At 41.4% G+C, this 16200-nt stretch overlaps 1 protein-coding gene across 2 annotated transcripts in view; it reads right to left on the bottom strand.

Moving 5' to 3' along the window:
• Nucleotides 1–610: 610 nt before the first annotated feature.
• Nucleotides 611–16200, bottom strand: part of UHRF2 (ubiquitin like with PHD and ring finger domains 2) — a 62090-nt gene continuing 46500 nt past the window's right edge. For both annotated transcript variants that reach the window (XM_063129275.1, XM_063129276.1), the window contains 7 exons: nt 12188–12294; nt 9959–10121; nt 7577–7714; nt 6790–6913; nt 5658–5821; nt 5319–5417; nt 611–1663 (listed from right to left, as the gene is read on the bottom strand). In XM_063129275.1, coding sequence (XP_062985345.1) covers nt 1517–1663; nt 5319–5417; nt 5658–5821; nt 6790–6913; nt 7577–7714; nt 9959–10121; nt 12188–12294 — 942 coding nt within the window. In that variant the 3' untranslated portion in view covers nt 611–1516. The remainder of the gene's footprint in view (nt 1664–5318; nt 5418–5657; nt 5822–6789; nt 6914–7576; nt 7715–9958; nt 10122–12187; nt 12295–16200) is intronic.

The following is a 16200-nucleotide window of genomic DNA, read 5'->3' on the forward strand; positions in this document are numbered from 1 at the left end:
TAAAGATTCCCACTATGTCTGAACTTGGAGAACTAAACCATAATTAGTTAAAAAAACATAAGGGTCAAACTGTGGTTTATGACCCTGGCTTGTTCATTAACTATAGTTACTTTAACCTAAGTCCATTTTCAATTTTAATCATTTTCTCTGGGGTGTGCTGGAGGATAGGGGTGGGGAAAAGGTTTATTCACATAATGCTAAATTACGGTTTAGCTTTACATCTGGACCAGTCCAGTACCTCAAAACCAAAGTCTCCAATATGGAATGTGTGGATAATACTGGCTTATCTTGAGGCTTTTTAAGAATAACTGTAGAAATATGCTTTGTACACTTTAAAGCAGCATCTAAATACTAAAAGTTGTTGTGGAAGCAGTAAGTTGTTTGCTGAACTGCAACCTAAGGCAGATATGAAAATGTAAATCCTGGAAACTAAAGTCTTTTAAAACACCGTTTTTATAGCATAAGCTTTCCAAGGTAAATGTTCAAACGATTAATCTAAAACCCAGACTTATTTTCCCTGCTTATCAAAAATGTCAAATGGAATTTTCATATCCTATATAAAAGCTCTCCTTTTGGCAATGTGTAAAATACAAACAATTAACACTTCATGAATCATAAAATATTTAATAAGGTATATTCAGGGGAGGGGAATATACTGTATATAAAATTTCAGATCACAATATGAAGCGAGTTGAGCCCTGTCCAAGCTAGCACTGCTCTCAATGCTGTAGAAGATGTATTGCCACTGATACAAGACCTACTAAAAGCATACAGTTTTTACCTATTACAAAAGTGGCTTGTTTCATACGAAATAGTTTTTACACAACTAGAGTGTCTTGAATTACCCTCTTTAAGTGCAAAAACCACAAATCACTTTACATTAACAGCGACAATGCATTCATATTGTTCTCAGTCATTAGTAGTCAACTTGCATAAGATACGAGAGCACAAGGACGCTCACAAAAATAGACTAAAAGCTTGTTCTTGCAAAAGAAGTAAGAAATACAGCATAATGGGAGGAAACACAAAAAAGGATGATGCACACCACAGAGTTTGATGTTCGGTAATAAAAACTGGCTTAAGTGCTGTTTTCTAGTTGTAAAATCAAACTGCATGGACCAGGCAAAACTAATATTCAGGAGGCAGTGTGTAGCTAAACTTCATTTGACGTGCTCTTAAAATCCCCCACAAATTGTTTTCCTCCATCTGAGGTAGTTACAAAAACAAATCGAAGCATCCGCTGCTATTGTGGCTGGAGCCGAGGCTTCTATTTTTCTGGGCACAAACTAGTTGTCATCTGTCCAAAACTACCTTCAGTGTTGAAAGACAGCTGAGATTTCGAAGTTCGTACTACACAAAAAGGTTGCTAAATGGGGAAAAAAGATTGAGTTAGCTGCTTCACAATGGGACAGTAAAGTGAATTCCCTCAAGCCAGCTGGTCCACTGTTGAGTTTTCCTAGTTTCTTGTCTTTTTAAAGTCTGTGTAAGTCATTAGGCGAAGGATGTTGGGAACGTATCATCGTCCTTTGCTGTAACCAGGGAAGAACTGGTCAAGTAGTGTCTGCAATACCTTGTTGGGAACCATGGTGTAGCCCTTTCCAAGGTCATGTCGGCAAGCAGGGCAGGTGAAGACTTCCGCTCTGAAAGAACGCTGTAAGCAGCTCTGGAAAGTAACGAGAACAAGTGTTCAAGTCAGAACTTCAAACCTAGTTCACAAGAAAATGAACATCAACAGATAAATTATATTCAACATCTATAAAGTCAGTAGCTCTAGTGTGCACTGAGACCTAGGCCTCAGCTAGACCTAGCGGTCTAGTGGGGCAGAGAGGTGAAGATCTCGCGGCCGCCATTTTTATAATTTTTCTTAAAGAAGAAGAGCACATGAACGTTTGTGCAGAGAAAGGTAGAGTTTTTTAAAATTTAAACTTCATTCCCGCCCTGCCCCCCCCCTGACGGGCGCTCCACGCCCCGTGTGCAGGTCCTGGCTCCTCACGAGGAACCAGGACAACCCATGATGCCCGACCACACATTCCCCGGTCTCAGGATCATCCCGAGACCGTGGGAAAACTGGGCTGAAAGGCGAGATCCCGGGGCAAGGGAGGGATCATCTCTCCCTGATCCTGGGATCCCATGTGCATCATGTGGATGCACAGGGACGATCCCGGGATCGCCCCGGGATTTCGCCCCATCTAGTTTATTATGTGTGCCCAGTTTAGATATAACAAGCAATCACGGTTTCCTGTTATATGAATGAGTTGCAGAAAGCTTCAGGCATACGTGCTCCCCCCAACCCTTTTATGTGCCTGAGGAAAAGAAAAGCATCCACTTGCAATTTTAAATTAGTCACCATTCCTTATGATGACTGAACATGGGGAACTGTGGTTTGTTTGAACTACAGTTGGAGAAAAAAGTAGAATCTGAAAAAACAGTAGGATTCTGGCTTGTTTTCACGAAGCATACTTTAAACAAATCGTAGTTCTCCAGTCTGTGATCATGGGGAAAGGAGGCTAGCTTAAAACTGCATGCAAATGCTTCTTATCTGTTCCTCTGCCACAGGAAAGAAGAGGAAGGAGCAGGCAATTTAGGGTTACTGTGAATCATTCATGTAGTGGGAAATCATAATTTCCTGTTATATTTCAGCCTATGTGTGAGAGATATGAAAACGTTATGGGTTGGAATCATCTGCAGCTCCCTATGCTCCAGAGGGACGGATCAGCCTCCAGAATAGCATTGGATGTGGTGCAAGAGGAAATTGGGGTGCACAAGCAAAAGTGCTGTTTACTTGTCTCTCAATAAAACATAGCTGGGCTTAGTGACTCGGATCAGGATGTGGATCCTGTTGGCTCCCCGCTTTGTCTCCATCTTATGTGGGAATTCCTCTTTACCCTCTCGTCCTGGGCTTAGCACTACATCCAACCATGGCCAACATGGATTACAGTGAAACTCAGTACTCTCCTGGGTGTCCTAAACAAAACTCATTCATTGTTATTTATTACAGTCACAGACCAGCAAAATCAACACCAAAATATGCAAAGAATAGATAAAAAGTGACAAAAAAACAAAATACAGCTTGGTGAGTTGCTTCTCTCAGAAGGATTGCAACATTATTTTTCTAATTTGCATTGAGGTCATGAGACGCTTAGAGACCCTTTCAGTAATATGGGAGGACACATCCCTTAAACAGATTAATACCAACGTTGTGGGGTTACATCCAGAAAAGTCTGTTAATAAAGGAAAGACTAACTTTTTTTCTGCATTCCTCATACATGTTACAATGCAAAGTGACATGTTCAACAGATTCTATTGCTCCAGAACCACAGGGACATATCCGTTCATTCACCGGGATTTTAATAAATCGTCCTTCTAGTAATGCTGATGGCAACACATTAAAACGAGCAAGGGTAAATGCTCTCCTATACTTGGGGATAGTTAAAGCATACAGATCCTAAACAAAACTGAGTTTTAATGTTAATTTAGACACATACCTCAATTGAGGAGTAATCAGCACATGAGGAGTATCGTCATTGCTACTGGATGGCCCACCCTTGAAACTAGTGGTAGACAACTTGTGGCCATCTAAATGGTGTTGGCCTCCCATCACCCATCACAATTGGCTATTATGGGTGATGGAAGTTGCATCCAACATCTGGAGACCCACAGTTGGTCACTCCTGGTTTAAACACTGTGGAACTGGGCCTGACTGGTGAAAACCATAATGAAAGACCATTTGCGTTATCTTCCAGCCATCCTCAGAGACAAGGGAATGCACTCTTGTGTAGGTTCAGAAGTGTTTCTCTTTATCCCTTAATGTATTATTCATCTCACCGCAATTTTGAAACCATTTGCTTTGCCAACATTTACGAAGTGCTTACATGTCAAATGCAATCTAAGCTAGAATTATGAACATTAGGACAAAAATCCTAGGGCATGATCCTGCCAAAGGTCCGTTGATTTGAATAGAAGAATTAAGAATGTGCTTAAATCTTCTTCCTTAGGGACTTTGAACTTATTGGAAACTGCCCATAAATAGGAAGAGTTATGGATAGGCTTACTTTCAATCAACATTAAAATAATCCTTATCTCATTATTGGATACTGCTCATAAATAGGAAGAGTTATAATTGCTATCTAAAATTATTGTAGAATTCATTTCTCTTTCAACAACTATACAGAAACATCAGAGGAGGTTACAATAAACCAGTATCACAGACATGCTTAACCACCATACATAATTTACTATTTTAACAAAACAAACACCAGTAAATAATTATTTAAACACAGCCTCAATGTTACGGTAGGAGGGTTTTTTCCGGTTGAACACTTGGAGCTTTGCTAGACAAGGCCTTAGCACGCTTTGTGGGCCGGTTTCCCTGCTGTGCCTCCACATGACGCACAGGGGAATCCGGCCTCAGGCCGCGCTAAGGCCTCCCTTAACGCGCCATAAGCGAAGTCGCTTATGGCGCGCTTTTTCCGCAGCCCCGGCCTGAGGCCAGGGCTGCGGAACTTCTAGCTACTTCCGTGGCTTTTTGCGGCTACTCGCTTACTCGCGAGTAGCCGCAAAAAGCCGCGGACTGTGTACAGCGCTGTGCCCATCAGCCGGGGTGGATTCCAAGGGGGGGAGAGGGGCAGGGGGAAGGCCGGACCCGCCAGGAGAGAGCGGGGGAAGCCGGACATCGATGATGGCAAGGGAGGGGGAGAAGATCGGGGACGGGGCTGCTAAGGGAGAGGGGGGAAAGATCGGGGACGGGGCTGCTAAGGGAGCGGGGGAGAAGATCGGTGACGGGACTGCCGAGGGAGGGGGGGAGAAGATCGGGGACGGGGCTGCTAAGGGAGCGGGGGAGAAGATCGGGGATGGGGCTGCCGAGGGAGGGGGGAGAAGATCGGGGATGGGGCTGCTAAGGGAGGGGGGGCGAAGATCGGGGACGGGATCAGGGATGGTGGATGCGGGGAGGACGAGCGAGCAGGCAGGGGCCTATGGGGAGGGATCAGCAGCGGGTGGGGGGGCTAAATTAAAAAAAAACCTTACCTTGTCCGCAGTCTTCGGGCCGCACGTGGCCCCTTTAAACTTAAAAAAAATGGCCGACGCTGCAGGGCTTCCGTCGTCCCTGTGCGTCGGCCGTCTAGGAGGCAGGGCGGCGCACACTAAAGTTAACGCGCCATCGCCCCGCCTCCCTGCCGGCTTATCCCGGCAGGTCTAGCAAGGCCCTTGGTCTAGTTACTGCCAAGGGAAGGGATCCATTTGAGTTCAAAATAAGATGACTCGCTGTACAAACCCTTCAACAGAACCAGGATTAAAAGCAAAAGATTACTAATACTTACTTTACAAACATTGTGGAGGCACTCTGTGGTCACCGGTTGGTAAACCAGTTCCTGGCAGCACACACACATAAAAGATTGTTCCAGCTTCTTCAAAAAATTCTAAGATAGGAGAATCGAAAAATAACTCAGATGATGAAAGCCTAATGACCTTTTCCTTAAAAAGTATTGTTTCTATCAAAGTATCAGTCCCGTCCCACCCCTTTCTATAGATCTTATTTTGTGGAGGATTAGGACAGGCCATCTAAACTGTGTCTCTTATATGATTAAACATGTTACTTATTAATCTCTCCCAGTCATTGTATAAAAAGTTAAAAACATAAAATACAAGTAAAAACATACTGGTCCTTCTTTTAGAGAAACTAGAACTTCATCCCACAGTTTCTGGTTCGGGGTGTCTTCCTGAATCAACCATTGCTGTTGTTGAGTTAGCTGGAAAGACTCTCCTTTCCCTCCATCTCCCATCCTCATGGCTTTGGCTGTGTTTGTAGGTTCCTCTATACTTTCTGAAAAATATGATCACAAATCAATTATTATAATCTTGCAATGACTCCTTAGAATATCTAGATACCAACAAGGGCAGCTTACTAATGAAATTATGGGAACTCATCCTACTAGGTTTTATCCTGGAAAGTAATACAATAATAAAATTCAAATACAAAAGAAAACAAAAAACTAAGCTAGTAAGATTTTAGATCATACAATATTCACTTTCCCGCCAGTTAGTGTGCGGACAATATTGAAGGACCACCGGTTTGACTAAATATAAGGCAGGTCCCTATGTTCCTTCCTATCTCCCTTACAAGGCTTTCTGTAGGAGTGAGTACCATTATTGAGATTTGAACCTGGGAACGGGCTATCAAGACAAAGTAGGCATTCTGTTGGTGAACCAACCACTCCAACTACCCAAAAAGCGACCTAGCTGAGTTGACACTGTCTCAGACCTGGTGTTATGACCACTTGGATGATGTTGTGGGGGTTTTTCTTTGACTTCCTTGCCATGGTCAAATCACTTCTTTGTGTGGCCTGGATTTGCTGTGACTCTTTCCCTCTGGAGGGATGAGGAACCAATTAGAATGATCAACCCTAACGGCAAATAGCTCTGGGCAGATTCCTGAGAGTCTTAGGGAGTTGGCACCCTGGCCCTCTTTGAGAACCTGAGATGTCTCAGGTCATTGACACAATGGCTCGTCTACGCCTTCTCTCTGTGAATTGTGTTCATTCAGCTCCTTGATTCATTGACTAGCTGGGAACAAAGAAGCAAATGGGCAGATAGAATGCAGGTAGAGGATGGCTTAAAGCAAATCCAGCTGAGCACAAGTAAGAGCAGATATGAAAATGTAAACTTCTTAAAACTGGGGAGGGAGAAGTTTGTATCGGGCCCAGAGAAATCATGTCTGGGCGCCCACAGGCCCTTCTACCTTTCACATTTGAGAACTGATGGACCCTTGCAAGTGACCCCCAGCAGCCATACCATCATCAAATGGCCTTTTTTGATTTCCATTGCTGTGTTCTGTTGGCTCCTGTCTCACAGGTTGCTTTTTTACTTTATCCTTCTTTTCTTTACTAGCCATGGCTTCCAAATAGCCTTCTGGGTACTACAACAGAAGAGAATGGCATTCGAGAAGTATATTAAAGAACATTCACATACAAATAAAGATGTTTTAAAATTAAACTAACCTATATAGCCCACATAAGAATATGAAATTACTTATAAAACCATTTATTAGGAAAAGTAGAGCACATGAAGTTATACATGAAAGAGGACTGTCGTCCTGGAGGGAGAACATAAAGAGCACGCACCCACGCAACTGACTCACAAAATGGCACCCCTGCCTTGACACACAAGCTGAAACTTGATCCTGAGTTTCGATCTTTGGATAGTCAATTGTCTGGCAGACCTGAGGGCTATAGCCAACTCTTTGGTCTGAGCGCTGTTTTCCCCCAACCCATCTAGGAATCCAAATGTCAACAAATGAAATGAGCACTAAACTACTCGCTTGATCACACACTACATGAAAAAAAGGTGTGCATCTATTTTGAGCTTCTAAAACATTTCCAGTGAAAATGTTTCTCCTCTGAATCAAGGAAGAAAATATAATTCATCTTGTTTCAACTAATCATCCAACATCTTCAAAGCTGAACTTAACAGAGCCTTACTACAAGAGGTTTTCAACTGAGCATTGAGTTTTTCCTGTCATAGAGGTTAGAGGATTAGGTTTCAATAAAACTTGTTAAAACTGTGGCAACTAAATTCTAACCTGTAAACTCAAGCCCAATTTCTTTGACCGTTCGATTCCTTCTGAAGTCCAAGGTGCAGGTTCAGCATCATCTCTTCTCAGAAGATAGCGCCAAACTAAAAACCCACATTTTCCAATTTCTGGCCAGTATTTCACCACCTAAATTAAAAAAGTCCCTATCATTTATGTGTTAACTTCCACAGCATAAAGGTCTATTTGTTTTAAGATAAACTTGTGCTATTTGTAAAGCAGCTTAGACAAAAAGGCAAGCTGATCATACGTTCTCTGTTTTGGCTTAGAGCTAACGTTGCACGAGTGGAAGTCCACTTGTGCAACTCCACCATCTTCCCCTCCTCCTGACAGCCCCCCAAAATCTGCTCCAGAGGGTTCCCAAACCCTCTGAAGTAGATGGGGGGGGGGAGTTGCGAGCAGAAAAGGAAATCCATCCCACCAGTGGTCTTCCTTCCATTGACAGAACACCACAATTAACCTATCACTTCTGATAATCTGTACGATGCTGTGTTGGACTTCCTGAGCAAACAGTGTTGTAAAGATAAAACATCCCTAATACCTACGTAAATGGCTTATTACTTTATGTGTCCTGTGGGTTAAGAGTGAAGCAGCCTTAAACAAAACTTTGACTCTGTTCAGACGACATGCTAAGCCACAATGGTTAAGCATTTTGAACTAAACATTATGGCTTAGCGTATTGTGTAAACCATGACTTAGATCACACTTGGACCATAGCTACACCTAAGGTTTATCCCTGGATCATCCAGTGGTCAAACCTATTCGTATAGGTGACACACAGGGGATCCAGTGTTTAGACAGGGGCGAACCCTGGATGATCCCAGGATAAACCTTAGGTCTAGCTGTGGCCTTAGTGTGTTGTATGAACTATTCCTAACCATGGTGGCATCATAACCGCAGTTAAAACATGCTTACTAACGATTTGCTGCAAAGGGGTTAGCAGCCTAACCATGGCTTAAGTTTGTTGTCTGAACAGGGCCTATGACTTCCACAGGTACTAATATTGCTTCATGCTAGAAGGAAGGTATTTGTAGCTCTTGACTGCAGCCCAAAGATCCCTGTGCATGAACCAGGAGTTCCTCAATATACATTTCTAATTACAATTCCTTGCACTGCACTGAAGGGTAGTCTTCAAAGTCCCCAACATTTCCAAGCAACTTTACAGGGTGCACGGGGTTTTGAAGTAGGAAGGAAGACTACAGAAGTTCCCCTGTGGCCTTTTATATTCTGTTCCATGAATGCTTATAACTTGTTTCAGGCATAAACAACTATCTGTAATAAACGTTTGAGTTTTGCAGGTAGAACTCATTGCACCTTCTTAGCTTTCAATGCTCACGTGTTCAATAAATAGTGGACAGTTTTGCCATGAAAACTTTTTGATATCTTTTAGTAAGAAAAAAAATACAAGTAAACCTTTCAAGGAAGAAAGTGTGAAGTTAATCTTTGAATATTTTACTCAATAAGTGATTGTTTTTGCAAGAAGAGCTTTTGATATCTAGACTGGTTTTATATAAAATGTATATCCCACCTTTTCTTTTTTTTTCAAGAAGCCAAAGAGAACTGATTCTGACATATGCCATCTTCCAGATCATGTATTTCAAATTATCCAAAGCACCATAGCAAGTAGGCTAAAAATAATGGTCACATAAGTAGCCCAGAAGCTAGATTTCAACAACTGAGTATTCTACTTCATGCTCCAAACATAGAAATTTAGCTTTTTGAACAAGAAATATATCTTTTCTCTCTCTCTCTCTCCTTTACTATTAAAACTGCTACAGCAAAAAGTAATCAATAGTCTCTTCTCCTCTCTTCAAATTAATAGTGCAGATTTGAAAATACAAAAAAACCTAATTCAATAATTAGTGAACATTATCGTAAGAGGACTGATGCTCAAAAAGGAAAATAAGTTTTCCCCAAAAATATAATAGGTTGGATCCAAAGGCGTCTGAACAAAAGGCTACTTACATAATGGGGCTTTCCCACTTGCTCCTCCCCACTGTAGACCCCGCCTGAAACACCTGACTCCAAAGGGTCAGAGGACTCTGCTGGGCTGTGACATGGGGGAACAGCAGCGAGAGGGCAAAAATCACCAAAACTTGTGCACAAAAATGTTTGTACTTGTGGAGCTACACTCGCACAAGTTGCCATGATGCCATGCAGTTTTCAACAATCCCTGGGCCACAATCCAGGAAGGGACCCCAAATGCTCTGGAGGAGCTTTTCTGAAAGCTGCAGAGGGAGGTGGAAGTCCTTTCCCACAAGCAGCCTTCCACTCACACAATTTTGGACCCAGCCTATACTTCCAGTAAAACAAGGAATGCTTTGCTATTTGCATTTTTAAATGCAAGGTAGGATATAGCAGAAAAACATGCACCTTGTAAATGCCATCATATCTATTGCCTTCTTCAGGGGCGTATTTGCTGATTCTTCGACCCTTGGAGCTGCGAACCACTCGAACTGGCTTTCCGGCTCTCCAGTTTTTAGATTCAGCTCCATTTTTATCATCCAGTGGGGCATCACAATTTAGGGCCAGTGCCCTGAAAAATATTTTTTAGAAATCTTCATAGGATGGAATGTTTCCTAAAGTATTAGTAGTACTGGGAATTCCCTTGTTAAACCCAGCTATTTCAATTTGTTTTTCCGTGGTCAGCAGAAGATATAGCATTTCAATCAACCCTAAAGTCAAGAATTATTGGCTCAATTCAGACACAATAGCAAACCGTAGTTTGTTATGAGAACGAACAGCACCGTCTCACACTTCTGCACTCTTCCCAATCCTTCACACACAGCACAGTTTACTACATTTGGACAAAACAGCAAACTATGGTTCACAAGAAGTGGGGGGGGGGGGGAGAACAACAAAAAAGTGGAACCATTTAGTTTCCTCCTGTCATGCATAAAGGAAGAGGAGAAGGGAGAATGCAAGGTGAAGGTGCACCACTGCTCATGCTCTGTTATGACCAAATTAGTTTATGTCATGTCCAAATCAAGCCACCATTTAAAGTGTTGTGACTGTTTTTTTCTAGAAATAGGGTTTGCTTAAATTGTACAACTTAAGATTTTTCCCCCTAAAAGAGAAATGCTTAAGATATTAATTAAAATGTAGCATAATTTGGAAAGACTTACGAAACAGAAACGATAAGGTTAAAAGTTATTTCAGTACTTCATTCCACATTGTTACAGGGATTTCCTGAAACATATCTATACAAATTAAAAACACAACAGAAAACAGAGCATTTAACAGATTAAAGCTGCAGTCCTTAACACACTTGTTAGGGAGCAGATCACATCATATCTGGGGGACGCCCTTCCAAATAAAAATGCTTAGGATTGCAATATAAGAACCAGCTTGTACAGTGCAATCCTTTTGGCCTCAGCAGCAGCAGAGCCTTGTCCTGAATCTACACGAGGGGTGAAAATCATCCCACTGGAAGTATTGGCCAAGTACAGTGTGGTAGATGTTCCACAACATCTGCCCAGCTAGAGGGAATAGGGGAAGGAAGGGCTCCATTATGTCCTATGGGGACAGACTGTCTGGTTTCGGATGATCAGCGGGAGAAACAATGCAGCTTTGGTTGATTCCTCTACTACCGCACGTGCTGAAATAACCCTAATTACTTGTTGCGCATTGTCATGTCATCCGAACTTGACATGCAACCCAAGCGTAGTCCATTTTCACCCACCCAACGACCCACAGCACGCAGTATGGGTTAGGGTGGGTGAAAATGCACTACGCTCATGCCATGTGCCAGTTTTGGACCATACTGCAACCTGTGATGCAGATAATCCTGGTCGTGGGACTTGTGGGGGAAACAACCGACATTGTTTCCTCTGCTGAGCGTCTGAATGAGCCCATCATAACCTATTATTTTCAAAGGTAGCCATATTGTTTGCCATCCCAACCATTTTTTTAGATTCATTGTTCTATGAAATGACACAGAATGGATATTTTAAAGAATGGATCCATTTCCCATAAAATATACCTACTACGCAAGTTGATCTAGACTGATATGGGAATCTGGAATGCTGAAACACCTTGTCTTCCAAGAGTGTTTTATCTCTCCTAGAGAAAAATTGCTTATGAACAATTAGTAGTTCATGCCAACATTGATGTTGAACTTAAGGATAAATTTCTCTCTTATTCCATTAGAAACTTTCACTTTGGTAGAAAAGTGTAAACCGCCCAGAGAGCCCTGGCTATGGGGGCAGTATATAAGTGTAATAAATAAATAAATAAATAAATAAACTACTGTATCATATTGATATAAAACTGTGAACTGCCCAGAGAACTATTGGGCAGTATAAAAACGTAATAAATACAATATAAAAACACACATCATCTACATATTCCAATTATTTACACCATCAGTGTAAAACAAAACATAATGAAGCAACATAAACAAAAGCAGGTCCCTTCCCCCTAGGAATTTAAAATCCACATTATATATAAACAAATTCAAGAAAATTTCACAGCAATTATCAAATCAAATCTTTATAAAGATTACAAGAATAATTCATCTGAACCGTAGTTTCTTATTAAAAGGGATAAATACTTCCTCCTTTAAATAAAATGAACTGGCAAATATCTTCAGCGCCTTCCTACCTGTTCATATGTGTTAGAGTCTGATCAAACGAATGTTCTCCAATCCTTTTATTGCCAGAAAGATCTCTTCCACCACTTCCAGTGTAAGTAAATTCATCACCACGATCCTATATGAGAAGATTAATTACTCTTTAAAATGTCAGACTAAGAATTCAGGATTGCAAGAGCTCAAATATTTTGTTGGAAAATTAACTGTGCCTTGTTTAATTATGACTTTATGTATACAAAAGTGCCAACGCTTGGTCTGCAGATGGCACAATTATTTTGAGGTGTGTGTTATATAAGACATATAAAAATATTGACTTCCATAAGCAGCTTTTTAGGAGAACAGATTATTTACAGAGCAATCCTAAATGGGGCAAGGGAGGAGAGGCACAGTGGATTTCCCACCATACCCCAAGCCCTGATGGCTTATGTTGGCCAGGGCAGAAGGTGGCCGGGGGGGGGGGTTGCACCCAGATTTTCGGACCAGCGGATCTTTGCATTCACAATTCCCCCTCTCCAGTGACAGCAGTGGGTGGATGGAATTAGCTATACCACCTCCAGCGCTGATGCAGTTGACAGGCCCAGATCAGGCTCATCTTGGAGAATGGAGTGCCTCTGGGTACAGCAACAACTGGTGGATCTAGCAGCAGCAGCTTTCCACCCAGATGCAGCATGGGCCTCCTGCCCAGGGATGCTCCTCTCCACCAGCAGAGGGGCACCAATACACCATCAACATCAGGAGTCTAAGCTCCTGCACTCCTACTCTGTACATTTTTGGAATAAAGGTTAAGGCATACGGATAGGCAGATGACTCCCTATAAACTCTTTGCCCCAACTAATTTTGTATATTTTGTATGTGTTTTAATGTTCTAAAAAGATCTATTCCGTTATGACACTTTATAATATTGGTTTAGCACATTCAACTCTGTAATCTGACTTCATCTCTTCTCCAAAGTATCAAGAACAGAATCAACATCTGTTAACAATTTGCAAAATGTAAGCCTCAAAAGCGGACCATAAATAAAAAAGATGCATTAAACAAATGTTTTAGAAAGTGCCAGCTAATACCATTTCACATATCATACACAGCAATAAGCAAATTTTAACAAGGCTGTAGCAACCTAAAAATTGATTAATGTTTTCTTACGCATATATGAATGATTGGTAGCACTTTATATAGCACTTTATAAGCAATTTATGAAAGCATTAAATGCTATCAATTATTTTAATGCCATTATATAAATTGATTTTACAGCCACCTCATAAATATTTCTTTTATCTCTTTTCAGCGACTCATAATGAAGACATAGTGAAAGTAAAACAGTTCTCTAGAGATAGGCAGGGAACCTAGCTAAGAAATGAAGAGAATTTGGAGAAAGCAACATTTAATGTTTTCCCAATTCTAAAAGAAATACAAGTTGTTTAGTTCACAGTAACTAGAACGAAAAACCAAATTATAAATTAAGAAGGAAGAGCATTAAATACATAAGAACAACTACTTTAAAACTGGTAGAAATAAATATAAAGAATACTACAAAATTGTGCTCTATAATCTAATTTAAAAAGCTGTATGTGGAATAATGAAATTATTTTAGATTTTAATGCTGTTTAAGTTGTTGTAATGTGCTTTTGGAGTGAGCAAAATGGGTGATAGTTAAAGTTTCTGTAAGAAAATCTCACTGCAAGAAAAAAAAATGTAAGTGTACAAAAGCAATTTGCTACTTTGAAATGATCCTTAGCAATATCCCAAGAGCTGCCACTGGGTAAGGTCTTCAGTTGTTAACCTAACATAAATGTTAGTGCCACAAAAAAGCCAAAAGACTCAAAACCCATTTTCTGCTACATGCCTGTGCATCTTGATATCTTCAGTTCTTTCCAGCACCATAGTAATGTTTCAGCATCACATACTTTCTGATGGAATTTCTCTAACCAAAAGTCACCAATGCCATTAGAGACAAACTCCCACAGTGGCAGCAGTTGAGTAAGTATTGTTGGCCAAGATGACAAAATATTCTGATGCTGAGAATTTTTATTTCATTTTCTTTACTAACGGTTAACAACAACTCTTAACGCATTGCTTACTGCTTTATCGTTCACCTGAAGCATGCTTCAGAATCCCTCCTGATAGTACAGAGCTGGAGAAGAGGGTGTAAACATTACTCTAATTGTAGAAAACAGTTTATGCCTAAACAAACCATGGCAAGGTACTTGAAATGAAAAAGATACAAAGATTGATTCATCATACAACAGAACAGCTTGCTGCTCTATTTATGAGTTGCAAATATTTCCCAACATCTGCTTCTAGGTGTTAGACACTGAGCTCAGCCTGAGAATCTGCCACAAACGGCAATACCTATAGGAAATAAACTGAGAACTCCACTGTGTCATTTCTCAGTCTCTTAATCTCCACCCAACTGAGACTAGTTCTTATCAATATGGTAACTCTCTATCTGGCCTCTACCACTGCCATCCGTCCGTCCGTGTTACAGGACTGAATGCTTCTCCATACAAAAATCTCCCCACATTAAAAAATAACAATAATAGCACAGCAGGGAGAAATATTCTATCCTAGCATTTTCTCTGATTTGCTAGTCTTCTACTTGCAGGAATTAATTGATTGATTGATCATTTGCTCATGGGAGCCCCATCCTGGATTCTGGAATAATGTAGTTCAGGCACAGGTTGTCATCTCAGCGAACATGAAGACCGAACATGACCGAACATGAAGACACTTTTGAACTTCAGGTACATTCTGATGCAGCCACCTTGCTGAAACTACAGAGTTTCAGGGTTCTCCTGCCAAGGAACCCCATGTACAACACCTTGAGTTCCACCGTTGAAGGAAGGCAGGATATAAGTGCAGTAAATAAATTAAATTATACTGGAAAGAAACAGGAGTGCTGTAACATGGAAAATGTAATAATAGGCATTAATCTGCTTTTTGGCAAGTTTCACTGAAAGCAAAATAATACGCTGAGGGTTATATCCAATTGTGTCCATTCCACAATGACAGAAGGCCCTATGTTATGAGTGGATGAGGGGGGGAGAAAGAGGCACACATTTCACTGATTCCTCTTTCTGTCTGCAGCCCCCTGTGTCCCCCCCCCCAAATCTGCTTCAGAGGGAACAACATATGGGATGGCAGACAGGGGGAATTTGCAAAAATAACCTACCCATCCTCCTCACTTTCTGCTCATGGAAATTCCTGCTAGATCAGAGACTTCCGCCAACAGAATGGACACAACTGGATACAACCCTCCATATGCAAATTCTTTTCTACGTGCACATGACACATTAGCACATTTGTAACATGAGCAAATACGCCTGAGAACTGTGTGCTGGGTATTGCAAACAATTCTAAAGCATGGAGAACCCTATTCTGAAAATTCTACAGAGCAGTTTCTGTATTCCTGGTCTGAGGCACTGAGGGAAGAAACTTGGGCTGGGTAAATATATGCAGTTCCAATCTTCACATAGGTAGACTTGTGAAGACCTCAATGGACACTGCTTCCCAGTAGATTCTGATGCCTTACTACACAAAGAAACTCCAATTTCTGAAGATGCACAAAAAATAAATTGTTAGCTTTTATGAGTTTATTAAGAAATATTTGACGCAAGTATGGACCCCTCAGAAATTTGCAGGGCAGAGGTTGAGATAAATTGTGGGGCAGGAGAAAAGGGGCAAAGGAATAAAGCCACCTGTTTGCTGCCACAATTCCCAAATACCTGCTGCCAACGGCTGCCTCGGCCGTCCCCTCATCCCTAACGATGACATTAGGAGGAAGGATTTAGGAACTCCTCAGCCTCCCTTCATCCACAGCGTCAGTTAGAGAAGCAGTTTCGTCTTATGTACGGCACATGAGTAGGCACACTGTCTCTTGAGTCCAGTTCTTCCTCTCCTTGTCCATCACCACAGTTCTTTTGATGGGGAATGTATAGCTCAAACACCTTTTACTCAAGAGAACTCTTCAAGGGGCAGGACTTGCAGCTCTTTGTGTTGGCTGAATTGTGGTCAGTCAACACAATTA

This window comes from Elgaria multicarinata, chromosome 6 (assembly GCF_023053635.1).
Source record: "Elgaria multicarinata webbii isolate HBS135686 ecotype San Diego chromosome 6, rElgMul1.1.pri, whole genome shotgun sequence".
Taxonomy (NCBI): domain Eukaryota; kingdom Metazoa; phylum Chordata; class Lepidosauria; order Squamata; family Anguidae; genus Elgaria; species Elgaria multicarinata.